This window comes from Emydura macquarii, unplaced genomic scaffold, assembly GCF_026122565.2.
Source record: "Emydura macquarii macquarii isolate MOO-44397 ecotype Brisbane River unplaced genomic scaffold, CSIRO-AGI_Emac_v2 contig_2246, whole genome shotgun sequence".
NCBI lineage: Eukaryota > Metazoa > Chordata > Testudines > Chelidae > Emydura > Emydura macquarii.
Genome location: NW_027132383.1, coordinates 2,064,176 through 2,076,528, shown reverse-complemented (window position 1 = coordinate 2,076,528; position 12,353 = coordinate 2,064,176). Strand labels below are relative to the sequence as shown.

Sequence of the window (12,353 nt, the reverse complement as noted above, 5' to 3'; positions counted from 1 at the left end):
ACACTCTTCCAGAGGGAAAGGAGAAGTGTGCTTTTCTGTAACATCAGGGTTTGTCTTGCTCTTGTTCTAGCACCAGGAGGCTACCTGGCACTTCGCCCTAGAGTTCTGCACGCTCTGTGCCCTGAAGAGCTTTTGACCATGTACAAGATAAGGCGAAGAGCAGCAGTCCAGTGTAGGGAGCTTTGCAGAACCTGAATTCCTGATACAGCCCAGCACAACATGTATTTATTTCCAGGGCAGCTCTGCATTTTTGACTAATCCAAAAGGATCTGCTGTCCTGACTTCGGAAATGCCGGCTCTGTGCTGGCTGCCGCAGGGTCACTGCCTAGATTCTCCCAAAGATGCGTTACGGGACTCGTAATCCAACAACACTGTAGTGACTTTCTCATAACCACATCCTTGTCCCATGGCCCCCTGAGGTTAACACCCTGGAGGGGTTGAAGAGGAAGCAGCGGCAGGCTGGCCGTGGGGGTGAGGAGCCTAGCTGACATTCCGGGGTGTAATCCAGCCCAGTGAGGGGCTGTCACCATTTGCCCTGCAACTTTGCTTTGCTGCTGTAGCTCCCAACCTGGGCTCCTCACAGCCTACCAGCAGGCAGGTCAGACCCTGAGTGTCTGGATAGCTACAGCCGGGGTCCAGCAACTGTCACCCCCGCAGCCTGTCGGCACACGCCACCCACACTCTGGCTGCCAGCAGCATTGGTTACAATCAGCAGGACGATCCCAACACACTCCCAGTCCAGGATTTTCCCCCAGAAATGTGTGTTGTGCATTGTGCAGCCCTCTCCTGGGCTATATTAGGTCCGTTGTCTCTCTAAGGGGGGGTCAACATACAAGAGCCAGCCACTGTAAATGGAGTTACCCAACCAGTTCACAACTGCTATGGCAATTGAGATAAATGTTTAGGAACTGTCTGAGCAGTTGTGTTCTGTCGGGACTACGTGGGTTTGGACATGTCACAACATCACGGTGGGGGGAATTTGTAACTTGACACACAATGTTGCTATTAATACTTTGATACCTCGATACTGTGGACCAGCGAGTTGTTTGTTTTCAAAGGATACCTCGCCAGGCGGATTTTATACAAAGTTTATTGCCGTGGTCTGTAGGGTGTGAGTAGAGGGGTGCGTTCCATCACAGCCTGATGCTGAGGTTCTGTGCCCCGGATATGGAGAAGGGAGTAGGTCCACGGGGAGATTCAGTGGGGAGGTGGGTGGCTAAAGAGCTAGATCTGGGACCAGGTGGTGACAAAGTGGCGGTTGGGGGGCGTGTAAAGTCACTGTGGGGGCATGGGGCATGCAGTAAGAATCCAGACCAAGCTCCAGTGACTCTGTGCCCCGCTCGGCACCTACTGAGCTGTTTCCCCTGCCCTTGAGTTCTGCTGATGGACCAAATGTGCCGGTTTTGTAAGGGCCCCTTTTCATTCTTTCCCCAGCCTCTCCCAGCTCCGGGCCATGCCACATTTTGTGTTGTCTTTTGTATGGTGAGGGGTCTTCCCCCACAGACATCTGAGTAGTCAGTACTGCCCTGGTTTTCCAGGGGCACCTAATCAAGCAGCCTCCCTCAGCTGCCTGCTCCGTAGCAGGACTTGCCACGCTGCTCCCCTGGGTTTTGTGTCTGGGATTATTGCATGTGTGGGGTGCTCAGTCCGTGTGCTATTGGGGGACTGAGGGACTCTGCCCCACAGGGGGTCTAGTCAGAACTGAGACAGGACGCAGAAAAGTGCAGTGAGCGAGTCCCACAGCTGCTCTTGAGCCTGGGTCCAAAATATTGTGTGAGGGTCTGAAGACAGCTCTGCCAGGGCCCCTCAGACGTGCACCCCAGCCCTGCTGCTATCCCACTCCTGCGGCCCTTGCACAGTTGTCAGTGCCCCTGGATCCTGGCCTGCAGCTCTCTCTGCATTGGGCTCTTACATTGCGCGTAGAAATTGACCATTGGCTTGCCTGTATTCGGCTAATTAGCGTTTGGATGTGCACGCTCAGCGCATTGTCCCTCTGCACCTCCCCTGCTCAAGCCCTGGCTGCTGGCGTTTGGAGCGCTGGGCCCTGGTGGGATAGTTCCATCCCTGGCACATCAGGATGTTGGCTTGCTGGTAAAGGACATTGTTGTCTCTTTCAGGGATGGCTGGCTGCGGGAATCCCTGCTCCCTCCGCTTTGGACTCATTGTTGCCCTTCGCCTGGCATAGCGTGGGCTGTTGGGAGCAATTCGGGTTTGGATCCACCTGCCTCTTGGATAACCACAGGTACAAACCCCCTGTTCTCCCCACGCCTCCATTTACCACCTGTCCAGTGAGAGGGAACTTGGGGGGAGCGGAGACCGGCCCTGCTGCCTCATAGGAATCATTGGAGGGAGATGCAGAATCTTCCCTTTGTGACGGACAGATCCTGCCTCAGACTGGTCGTGCCCTCTTCTGAGCGGCCACGTGCTCAGAGAGAGATTGCCAGCGTGACTGGCCCCTTGCTGTCAGGCCTCAGCAGACAAGGCACTGGCTGGGCCATGGAGACTGACTCTCCTGCCGCTCATACAGACTGAGACTCCGGGGCAGGAGTGAGACTGGATGGATGGATGGGGCTGTGGTGGGTGTGACATTCCTCCCCTGCAGTCTGGACTGGTGTGTGGCTGTCCCCCTAATTCCTCACTCCTGGCCCCCGATTTACTCTGCTTTGCTGTGTGGACCACCCACTCCTGGGTCAGCCCACGCCCAGCCTCCTGTGAGTAATCGGTCCTTCACCTAGTGAAGGAGCGCTCTGGCCAGCCGCTCATGGGAGAGACCCCGAGCAAACACCCCCAGTCCCAGATGCAAACCCGGGAACTCCCGTCTTGCAGGGTTCAGTGCTGCACACGGCCCCCTGCAAGCTCATTACGTTGTCCGTCAATTTATCAAAGACGTCGCTAGGCACCAGCTCTGTCCCGCTACGTGAGATCTCTGCACACACGCCGTCCACACGCCCTGTTGTAGATAAAACAAACAAATACGTTTGAGTACAGTAAGATTTTAAGTGGTTATAAATGAGGTAAAATATGAATCAAGGATTAGATCATAACTAACTAAAGAATAAATCGCATGCTAAACCAAGTTCAGCGTTTCGGTGGCTTTCCAGTCCTTGGTGTTGGCTTACCACACAGGCTGGCTGTAACTTTCAGCCAGGCTCCCCCCATGGGCAGTTTCTCAGTGTCCTCGACGTTGCTTAGAAGACGGATTCCAAGGGAGAGCCCAGAAGCAAAGATGCCGCTTTCTCTTTTAAGAAGTGTCCGTGACCCCCTGAGGTCAGGTGATGGGTCCTGTCCGGCCATGGGCCTGATTTCTTCCACTTCAGCCGAAGTGCTCACAGGCGTTCACTTCCTGTGTGCCTGCCGCTGCGAGCCTGGACCTGCACTCGGTGTTTGTCTGCGGCTCTTCCGGCCCCGTGAGAGACACGTTTGGGGATGTGACAGAGCAGAGTTTCATAGCTGTGTGTACGTGTGACACTGCAGGAAACATGCTACCACGACAGTCCCGTTCAGCATGCCATGAGCACTCCCAAAACACCTCGCACGGCACGCTTTGCGTTAGACAATGCACAGCGCACTGTAGGGGTGAACGGGAATGATCCACAGATCATACTACCAGGTGTCCGTGGGGTACAGCGTGTCACGGGGGGAAGCCTCCCCTGCTCTCCATCTTCGCGAATCCTGACTTTTCCATCGGTGCCTTGCCTGGCACACACTAACCGATACTTAGTGCACTTCTGTAGGGTTGGTTTCCGTGGTGTTCCAAATGGTCACCCCTCATGCAGACAGCGTCACAAGGACCTTCTTCTCTTCTCTGTTGCCAGGGCTGAGAGGATGGCAGCCTCCGTGGTGGGCCGGCCCGTGGTCACACACGTGCTGGTGGCCCTTTTCGGAATGGGCTCCTGGGTCTCCGTGAACTCCTTGTGGGTGGAGCTGCCCGTGGTGGTGAAGTGGCTTCCTGAAGGTGAGGCACGTTGATGTGGCAGTAAACGATGGCTCGCTATAAAGCAGCACCCGCGGCCGCTGCGTGGGTGAGCCCAGACTTCACCCAGCACACAGGGGCGGCCGCGGTGGCCACTGGTTCAGTATCTTGCCTTCCACTGTGAATTCATCTTGCCTTTCTAGCGGCTCCAGAGCCAGGTGAACGGAGGAGAGTTTCACAGGGAATTGCTGTACTTACACGGTCACATCCCTGGGATCGTGAATGGGGCTGGGTGGGGGTGTGCGACAATCCCCCTACGAGGGACCCCTAGTTCCGTGCTTTTCAACTAGGGGAAAAGTCAGATCCCACAGTGCACCTAGTGGGGTGTGCAGTGTTCAGGGTGGGGAGGAGGAATCCCGACTTGACTCCCACATATTAGAACCCGGAGGTTTACGCCCTCTGAATGTGACATTCGCTTGCATGGCTGCAATGCCCCTGACTGCCCAGATTGTGAAGCCTCCGCGTGGGAACCAAAGCTGGGCACGCTCTGGATCACCCAGCTGCTTGTCTTGGCTTAAATCTGCCACTCCGTCCCTGCACGAGGCCACAGAAAAGCAGCTGGAGTTTCCTGGGCTCAGAGGGCTGGACTGGGGGCCGTGGGCCGGGGCTGGCCCTGAAGCAGACGTACTGCCCTGGAAGCGTGAGGTACGTGTTGCACCAGCTGAGCTCAGAGCCTCAGGCAACAAACACCACGTGCCAGCTGACCAGGCAGAGGACAAAGGCAGGAAGGGATGAGGTCGTCCGGCTTCCAGCCCAGGGGGAAGAGTCATTGGAGGGTCTTTGGCGGAGAGGGTAGGAGGCGAGGACAGCGCGTGCATGCATACCTACCTACACATGCAGGCAGCTGCTCTCCGGTGGACTCCTGGCTCTGGAGCGCAGTGTTGGCTTAGGAACCAGGAACACAGGCCCCCCAAGGAAGCTCTTTCCTACGTCCCAGCTGATGCCCCTGGCCGGCTGGAAGGATGTGATGGGGGGCTGAGCCAGCCTGGTGAAGAAGAAGAGCTGTGGGGTCCCCGGGTGTCCCCTGCCGGGGGTGATGGCTAGATTATCCTGATCTCTGGCAGTGTGGACCAGAAATTGGATCCTGGTGCTGGGAGCCAGCACGCGCTGTCCCCACTCTGACCAGGCTTGCTGCGTGGCCTTGGCCAAGTCACCTTCTGCCCTCCGCCCACCCCTGGCAGTGCCAGCCATCGGAGCCTGGCAGGGTCCCGTGAGGAGGAGGAGCTGGTGGATTTCCTGGCTGGTGCACTCAGTGCTGTGGGAAGTGACTTGCAGTCTCTTGTTCCTCGTTTCAGCTCCCCTCCCGTCTGCCCTTCTCTGCCTCCCTGCACGCGCTTGCCAGCCAGCTGGGCACCCGTCATGCACACATTTGTTCTCCCCCCATCCCTGCGTGTGCTGCCCAGCCTGGGGGGACCCTCTTTTCCCCTTCCCCTGCTCCCTTCTGACCTGGTGCCTCCACCCCTTGGGGGAAGCTGTTTCCCCTCGTAAGTGGAGGATCCCAGCAGAGGCAGTTTAGCTGCTTCCTGCTCATCCTGACTCCAGCCGCTCTGCCATGTCTCCCTCCAGGCTCGCCTCTGCGGTGCAAAGCCTGGGTCGCTGGGAGCCAGCCCCTCGTGCCCAGCCAGACCCCTGCAGGCCACGACGTGGGAGCCCTGGGCTGGAGCCACCCTAGCGGCATGCAGCGGGGTCAGGCCTGTCCCGCACGGCACAGGCAGCATCCTTGGGGGAGGCTGGTGTGTTTCCTTGGGGCTTGGTCCCTAGCTGTCTCCGTCTCACCGGTGTGCCGGGGCTGCCCTCCTGAATGCTGCAGGCGCGCTGTGTTCCCAGCTAGGCACTACCAGGAGCTGGAGCCGCTACCCGGCCATGCCAGGGGAGAGCGGATCACGTTCCCTGCAGCGTCTGCCTGAGCCTCCCTGACTCACCCCGGGGAAGGAATGGTCTGCGGCCTCCCTGGATTTTGATTCCCTCCCTGGAATCCCCCTGCAGCTCCCTCCCCCCCACCACACACCCAGGCCTTCACCTGCCCCCGTGGGCCCCGCCACAGCCGGGGCAGGAGGCAGAACGTAGGGTTGCTGCCCTGAAGTCTGTCTGCAGCGTTTGGTTCCCTCCCCCTGCGCGGGGCGTCTTCGGCAGGGGAGCAAGGAGGCTCTGCGGGCCCGCAGTGGAAGGGGGAAGAATGAGGGCTGGCCCCACTGTGGGCTGCGTGGGGAGGCCAGGCGCGGGGCGGCTGGGTGTCACTAGCCCTGCCTCTCTCCCCTTCCAGGCTGGAATCTCCCTGCCTACCTCTCGGTTCTCATCGCCCTGGGGAATATCGGCCCCATCGCCGTCACCCTAGCCCACAGGCTGGCCCCTGGGAGGCTGAAGGAGCGCTGGGTCATCCACGCCATCCAGGCCCTGGGCATGGTGGCAGCCCTCTTCATGGCTCTCTTCTGGCACCGGACGGCGCTGGTGGCGGGGGAGCCCCACAGCCTGGCCTTCCTGCTCCTGGCCTTCCTCCTGGCCTTCGTCTGCTGCACCTCCAACGTCACCTTCCTGCCCTTCATGTACCAGTTTCCCCAGCAGTTCATCCGCACCTTCTTTGTCGGCCAGGGCCTGAGCGCTCTCTTCCCCTGCATCCTGGCCCTGGCCCAGGGGGTGGGCCAGCTGGAGTGCCGCAACGCCACCTCCGGCACCAGCTCCCAGCCCCACTACCTGGAGGAGAACTTCTCCGCCGACACCTTCTTCTGGCTGATGTCCGCCCTGCTCGCCCTCTCGGCGCTCTCCTTCCTGGGGCTGATCCTCCAGCGGGGCCGAGCCAGCAGCCCCGCCGCCCACCAGGAGAGCTCTTCGAAGGGCAGCGTGAATACGGAGGAGTCCTTCCCGCTGCAGGACGGCACCCCCACCTCGGACAGCGCCACGCAGATCACCAACGGGGCCGACCGCCCGGCCCCGGCCACCTTCTGGACAGGGAGGAACATCTACCTGCTGGTGCTGCTGGGCGTCTCCAACGCGCTGACCAACGGCGTGCTGCCGTCGGTGCAGAGCTACTCCTGCCTGCCCTACGGCAGTATGACCTACCACCTCTCCGTGGTGCTCAGCAACCTCGCCAACCCCGCAGCCTGCTTCTTGGCCATGTTCGTCCTCTGCAGGTAGGATGGGGCTGGGCGCATGCTGCCAGCCTTACGCCCCTCCTCAGCCCTGTCCCATGGTGCTGCTCCCCATCCCAGAGCGCAGTTCAGCGCTGTCGGACGCCCCCGCCTTGGAGGGGCTCTCACGGGCAGGATCGAGTGGCGTCAGCGCAGCTGGGGGGGCCCCGGACCGGGCCAGCAAGGGGAGCCACAGGTCACAGCTGCATGGTGGCCCCATGCTGGGAGTTGGGTGCCCGGCACGTACCTGGGTCATTCCTGATGATGCCCCAAGCGACCAGCCAAACGGGTCGAGGGCTTGTGAACGTCACACGTGTGTGTAAAGCTGAGAGCACGTCCCCGTCCAGCTGGCCCCGACTCCCACTCTGAGCCCGCCAGGTGCCTCCGTGCATGACAGGCTCCCCCGCTGTCCAGCCCCCAGGTGGGGGGGCAGAGCTCAGACTGATCGGGCTTTGGAAGCAGGGGCCAGCGGGGACTCGGGATGTTTTGGGAAAGCCTGAGAGCAAGGCTGGCCCAGTGGTTGGGCCCTGGCACTTGGGAGAGCTGAGTTCAGTTCCCTGCTCCGCAACAGACACCCTGGGTGACCTCGGGCAAGTCCCTTAGCCTCTCTGTGTCTCAGTTCCCCCTTTGGCTGCCTCCCGGGCGTGCTGTGCGTATAAATGCAAGGGAAGAGTTGAGGTGCTCAGATACTGAAGTGGTGGGGGCGTGTAAGTGCTATCGAGTGGCCGTGGGGGGGCAGAGCTGAAGTCCCCAACATCCCCTTTTATCTAGCGCTGACCCTTTTCCACCCCATTCTTCCCTGCACTGGTCTCTCATCCCCCCACCGCTCAGACTCCTCCCCCACGCGCATTGCTCTGAGCCCCCCTCCCCACACATCCCCACCATGCACCAGCGTCACCCTCCACCTCGCCAGGCCGGGGCTGTGGGAAGCTTGAGCGGGGCTGTGAGGTGGGCATGGAGCAGGGAGAGGCGGGGAGGGGCACAGTCCCTAGCCCAGATCTGGCCTAGCCGACGGGGAAGGGGCTGCGCACGGCCCCTTCATCTCAGTGGGGTGTTCTCAGCTGAAGGAGAAGGCACCATGGGGATGAGACAGCCTGACTCAGCAGGCCGGGAGGTGTGAACCGCTCCCGCTGGGCGGGTGTTGTCATCCCAGCAGCGCCGCCTCAGTGTAGACGGACAGCGACGGGAGCGGACGGACCGCAGCACCCCCTGCAGGGCTGTGCTTTGAGCCCCGGGTGTGCACAAAAAAAGCGAAGGCCCTGTTGATCTAGTAACGTGGGCTTTTGGGGGGAGGGGGCTTTTTCGTTGGAACCCCTGGCTCAGATCACCCCAAATCTTGCTCACACCTCCACCCCCCCGCACCCCACAGAGCACAGCAAATGTCAAGACTGCCGGAGGAGCCTGTCCCTTTCAGAGCACTTCACCCGGCTGCCCGATCGAACGTGCAGGGGGGCTGGGGTGCGGCTCTGATCCCGCCAGTGCACGGCACTGCTCGGACAGCGGGGCAGGGCTCCCATCCGGCGCGCACCGTCGGCCCGAGCCCGCGCCTGGGCTGCCGGGATCAGCAGCCAGCTCATCTGCTGCAGGCGCCTGACCCGACTTTGCCGTCTCTCTGCCCCGCAGGTCGGCAGCGGGCCTGGGCGTCATTTCTGTGCTGGGCTGCATCTTCGGGGCCTACCTGATGGCGCTGGCTGCGCTCAGCCCCTGCCCGCCGCTGGTGGGCCATGCCGCAGGAGAGGCCCTGGTGGTGAGTACGGTGGAGTCTGGCCACGGTCTCTCTGGGGCCGTCTGCATCTGGCTACAAAGGAGCCGTCAGGGCAAGCAGCCGCCAGCCCTGCCGAGATCTGCCTGCGGCGCTGCCGGGAGGGCACAGGAGTGTCCCCGGCTGGTGGGCTGAGGCTTCACTCCGGGGGCCGTTCTCTGGGGCACCGTCCAGTCAGCGTCTCAATGCCGGGGCTTCCCAGGGCACACGTCTCCCCGCTCTTGAGACCGGCAGGGAGGTTCCCCTCCCGTGGCTCCTGGTTCTGCCCCTCCTGCCCTGTGCCGCTCCTCATCCTCCTGCGGGTTTAGTCCCTTGGTACGTGAGGCCAGCCGCACGGGACAGGAGAAGTGACTGTGAGTCCAGGCAAGGCCTGGCTTCCCCGGGGGCTGCCAGTGCCTCCGCCTCACTTCTCTCTTTAGCAGCGCTGCCTCCACCGGCTGGCCTGGCCCCGTGCATCGTCCCCCGAGTGGCTGGCCCCGAGGGGATTTCTGGCCCCCACCTGCTCGGAGGTGGGGTTGGCTGCTTTGGTTCCACCCCCCACCTTGTCTCTCCCCAACAGGTGCTGTCCTGGATCCTGTTCATGGGACTCTTCTCCTACCTCAAGGTGGTGATCGGCAGCCTGCTGCACGAGGCCGGCCATGCGGCGCTGGTGTGGTGCGGAGCAGTCATCCAGGCGGGCTCGCTGGTTGGCGCCCTGGCCATGTTCCCCATGGTCAGCGTCTATCACCTTTTCCGGAGCGGGCAGGACTGTGTGGACAACTGCGGGGCGTGAGCAGGGGGCCCAGCCGCCCCGTGGGGGGGCCCTGCCAGGATCCAGCTGGGACCAACTGGCCGGCACCTTAGCTAGGGACGCGAGAATTGCCGTAGCGGGTCAGAGTGCGGGGCTGTCTCGTCCCACTGCTCATGGCCAGTAGATGCTTCAGCGGGAAAGCCCCTGGCCAGCTGCTGCTGCTGAGCGGAAACCTCTGCTCTCCGAGGAGGAGGCCGGCTTCTCTCCCGCTGCCCGGAGCACTGAGGGCCGTGGGCCAGTCACTGCCATACAGACCATGGGGCTGTGCGGCCGGGTTCCCTGGCAGGGGACGGGGAGCTGGATCCCCACGGCTGGCAGCGGCTGCACACACGGCTTCTACGGCCTGTTTTTAGGATGCACTGAACGGGGGTTGGAGGGGACCCCTCTGCTGGCGCTGCTGCCACTGGCCCGCTGGGGGCCACCGTAGCGACGTGCTCCACAGGGCATCTCCTGCATCCTCCTCCTGTGCCATGCCACGCCACCTCGGCCCGGCTGGCAGGCCTTCCTGCCTCCCCCTTGCTGTACCAGCCTCCACCCAGTGCTCCCAGTGCGCCATAATCATGCACCGCAGCCGCCCCGGCTCTCCCAGTCCTCGGCATCCCTTCCCCCGCCACCTCACCTCTGCCCTTTCCCAGGGGCCTCTCCGGGACACAGACCCATCGCCAAGGCCTAGGCACAGCCCACCAAGCTCTTCCCACCTGGGACCTGCTCGCGTGCTGAGCCTGGGGGGCTGCGGCTGGTACATCTCACTGCCCTGTGTTCACCCACCTCTGTACTGTATTAGCCCATGGGAAATCCTGCCCCGCCCGGCTGGGGCATTAACCCCTGGTCATTGAAGAGCCAAAACTTACCAGTGGGACCTAGGGGAGCCCGAGGAGGGCCCGGTCTCTGAACCCCGGCTCATCCAGGCCAGGCCAGCCTGCTCCCTGGGCTCGCTGGCGGGTGGGCCCCTCCCATTGGCAGCCCCCTGCTAGGCGGGAGGGTTCCCAGCTGGCTGAGCCGCAGGCAGGCAGGCAGGCAGTGAGTTCATCGTGGCAGGGCAAGGGGCAAGCAGCTGACTCTAGGGGCCTGCGTTGCTCCTGCCCCACAAAAACTAGGGAGGCCTGGCCTGGGGTGATGAAACCGCAGCTGCCTTATGGGAGGGGGTGTTTCCTCGCTGCGGGGGGACACGAGGGGAGAGGCGCCCCACTCCCTGCCCTAGAGCAAAGCCATGAGAATCCAAGCCAGCAGGGAGGCTCCTGCAGCAATCTGCACCATGGGGCTGGGTGTCTCCTAAGCCCTGCTCTGCCCTTCCAGACCTGGACTCTGGATCCCGGGGTGGGTGGCCTGCACTGCCTGGCTATTAGCCAGGTCAGCTGCGTGTGCCACTTTGAATGCTGCCTGGGGCGAGCGTGCACCACCAGGCCTGGGCCCAGGCCGCTTTGCTGCGGGACAGGACAGGGTCGCGCTCTGCCTCCGCGGCCTTAAAAACCTGCTGCTTTTGTTGTGTCGACACTAACTCCCCTCCCCCACCAACCTACGGGGTGGAGCAGGAATAAAGCTTCCTATCACAACCGGTGGGGCTCGGCGCAGGTGTCCCTGGGGGGGGGCTCCGGCCTGGGGGGGGGCCTAGGGCTGACAGGTCCCCCGGGGAGGGACTGAGCCAGGCGGGTGGGAGGCTGCGCGTGGAGAGGGCGGCTGTGGGGATAGCTCCATGCAACAATACTCAGCTCCCAGGGCTCTTGCTCCTCAAACCCGCCCGGGGCAGCCAGGGAGAGGTGCCTGGCCTAGCCCGAGGGCCACGCCTGCCCGAGGTCTGCCAGAGCCCCTGGCCTGGGGCGGGAGGGAGCCTTGGTCCGGGGGGTCCCTAGCCTGGCCCATGCAGGTCCCAGGGGGCTCCCTGGTTAGTGGTGCCCAGAGGTTTGGGCCTCGTGTGCAGCTGGCTGCCGAGAGTCAGCGACGGGCGCAGAACAGCGCCTCCTTTGTCCCTGCAACGCAGGCGGCGGCAGCGCCGGAGCACGAGGGCATTCCGGCCTGGGGCCGGCTGCCGGGACGCTCCCCAGCCCCCCGCTTGCTACGGCCTCTCTGCAAGCCAGCATGTGATCTCCTGGGGAGCACATGAGGCGGGGGGGCCTGGAGCCGGGCAGCAGGGGCACCAGGAGGACAGTGGTGACACGCCCTGGGCTGCTCCGCGCCCGCTGTGTGACCTGAGCCTTCGGAGCTGTGGGGGCGGCCGTGCTCGGCCCCAAACAGAGCCCGCGCCAGGGTCCCAGCCACTGGTGCACTGGCAGCAACGCGGAGAGCGCCGGGGGCAGCTGGCCCGTGACTAGGGAGTAGCTGAGTTGTGGGGGGAGCGGGGCCCCACCCCGCTGCGCTGCAGTGAATGCCTGCAGAGGCTGGTTGTGGGGCAGCTCAGGCAGTGCCGGTGTGTGACTAGCGCTGTGGGGGGTCTGTGCTGCACGTGGCAGGGCAGTGCCCGGGGCCACAAACCTCCCCCGAACAGCAGCCCTTTGAATGTAAGCGCCCGGCTGGGTCTGCCCCGTTCCCTTGCCAGGGACTCGGTACTAAGGGAGCCTGGATGATCTCAGGGCAAGTGGGGGAAAATCTCTCCCTTCCCCTCCACGGCTGGCTAGAAAAGACTGTGCCCGGTTTGCAGAGCCAGAGCTGCCATCGTGTCCCACCCGTCTGCGCCTGCCGGGCTTGGTTCCCACCGCTCCTTCCAGC

At 62.7% G+C, this 12,353-nt stretch overlaps 1 protein-coding gene across 1 annotated transcript; it reads left to right on the top strand.

Moving 5' to 3' along the window:
* Positions 1-2,123: 2,123 nt before the first annotated feature.
* On the top strand, positions 2,124-11,700 carry SLC52A2 (solute carrier family 52 member 2). Its single transcript, XM_067560158.1, has 5 exons — positions 2,124-2,242; positions 3,816-3,955; positions 6,237-7,101; positions 8,722-8,845; positions 9,420-11,700. Exons 2-5 carry the CDS (start codon positions 3,826-3,828, stop codon positions 9,630-9,632), a joined length of 1,332 nt encoding a protein of 443 aa, XP_067416259.1. The 5' UTR covers positions 2,124-2,242; positions 3,816-3,825; the 3' UTR covers positions 9,633-11,700.
* Positions 11,701-12,353: the final 653 nt, after the last annotated feature.

Bases quoted from the DNA above. Each gene is read 5' to 3' on its own strand.
- SLC52A2 (XM_067560158.1), top strand. From the start codon at position 3,826: ATGGCAGCCTCCGTGGTGGGCCGGCCCGTGGTCACACACGTGCTGGTG. The intron at 7,102-8,721 runs GTAGGATGGGGC...TCTGCCCCGCAG, and splicing joins GCCATGTTCGTCCTCTGCAG to GTCGGCAGCGGGCCTGGGCG. The intron at 8,846-9,419 runs GTGAGTACGGTG...TCTCCCCAACAG, and splicing joins CCGCAGGAGAGGCCCTGGTG to GTGCTGTCCTGGATCCTGTT.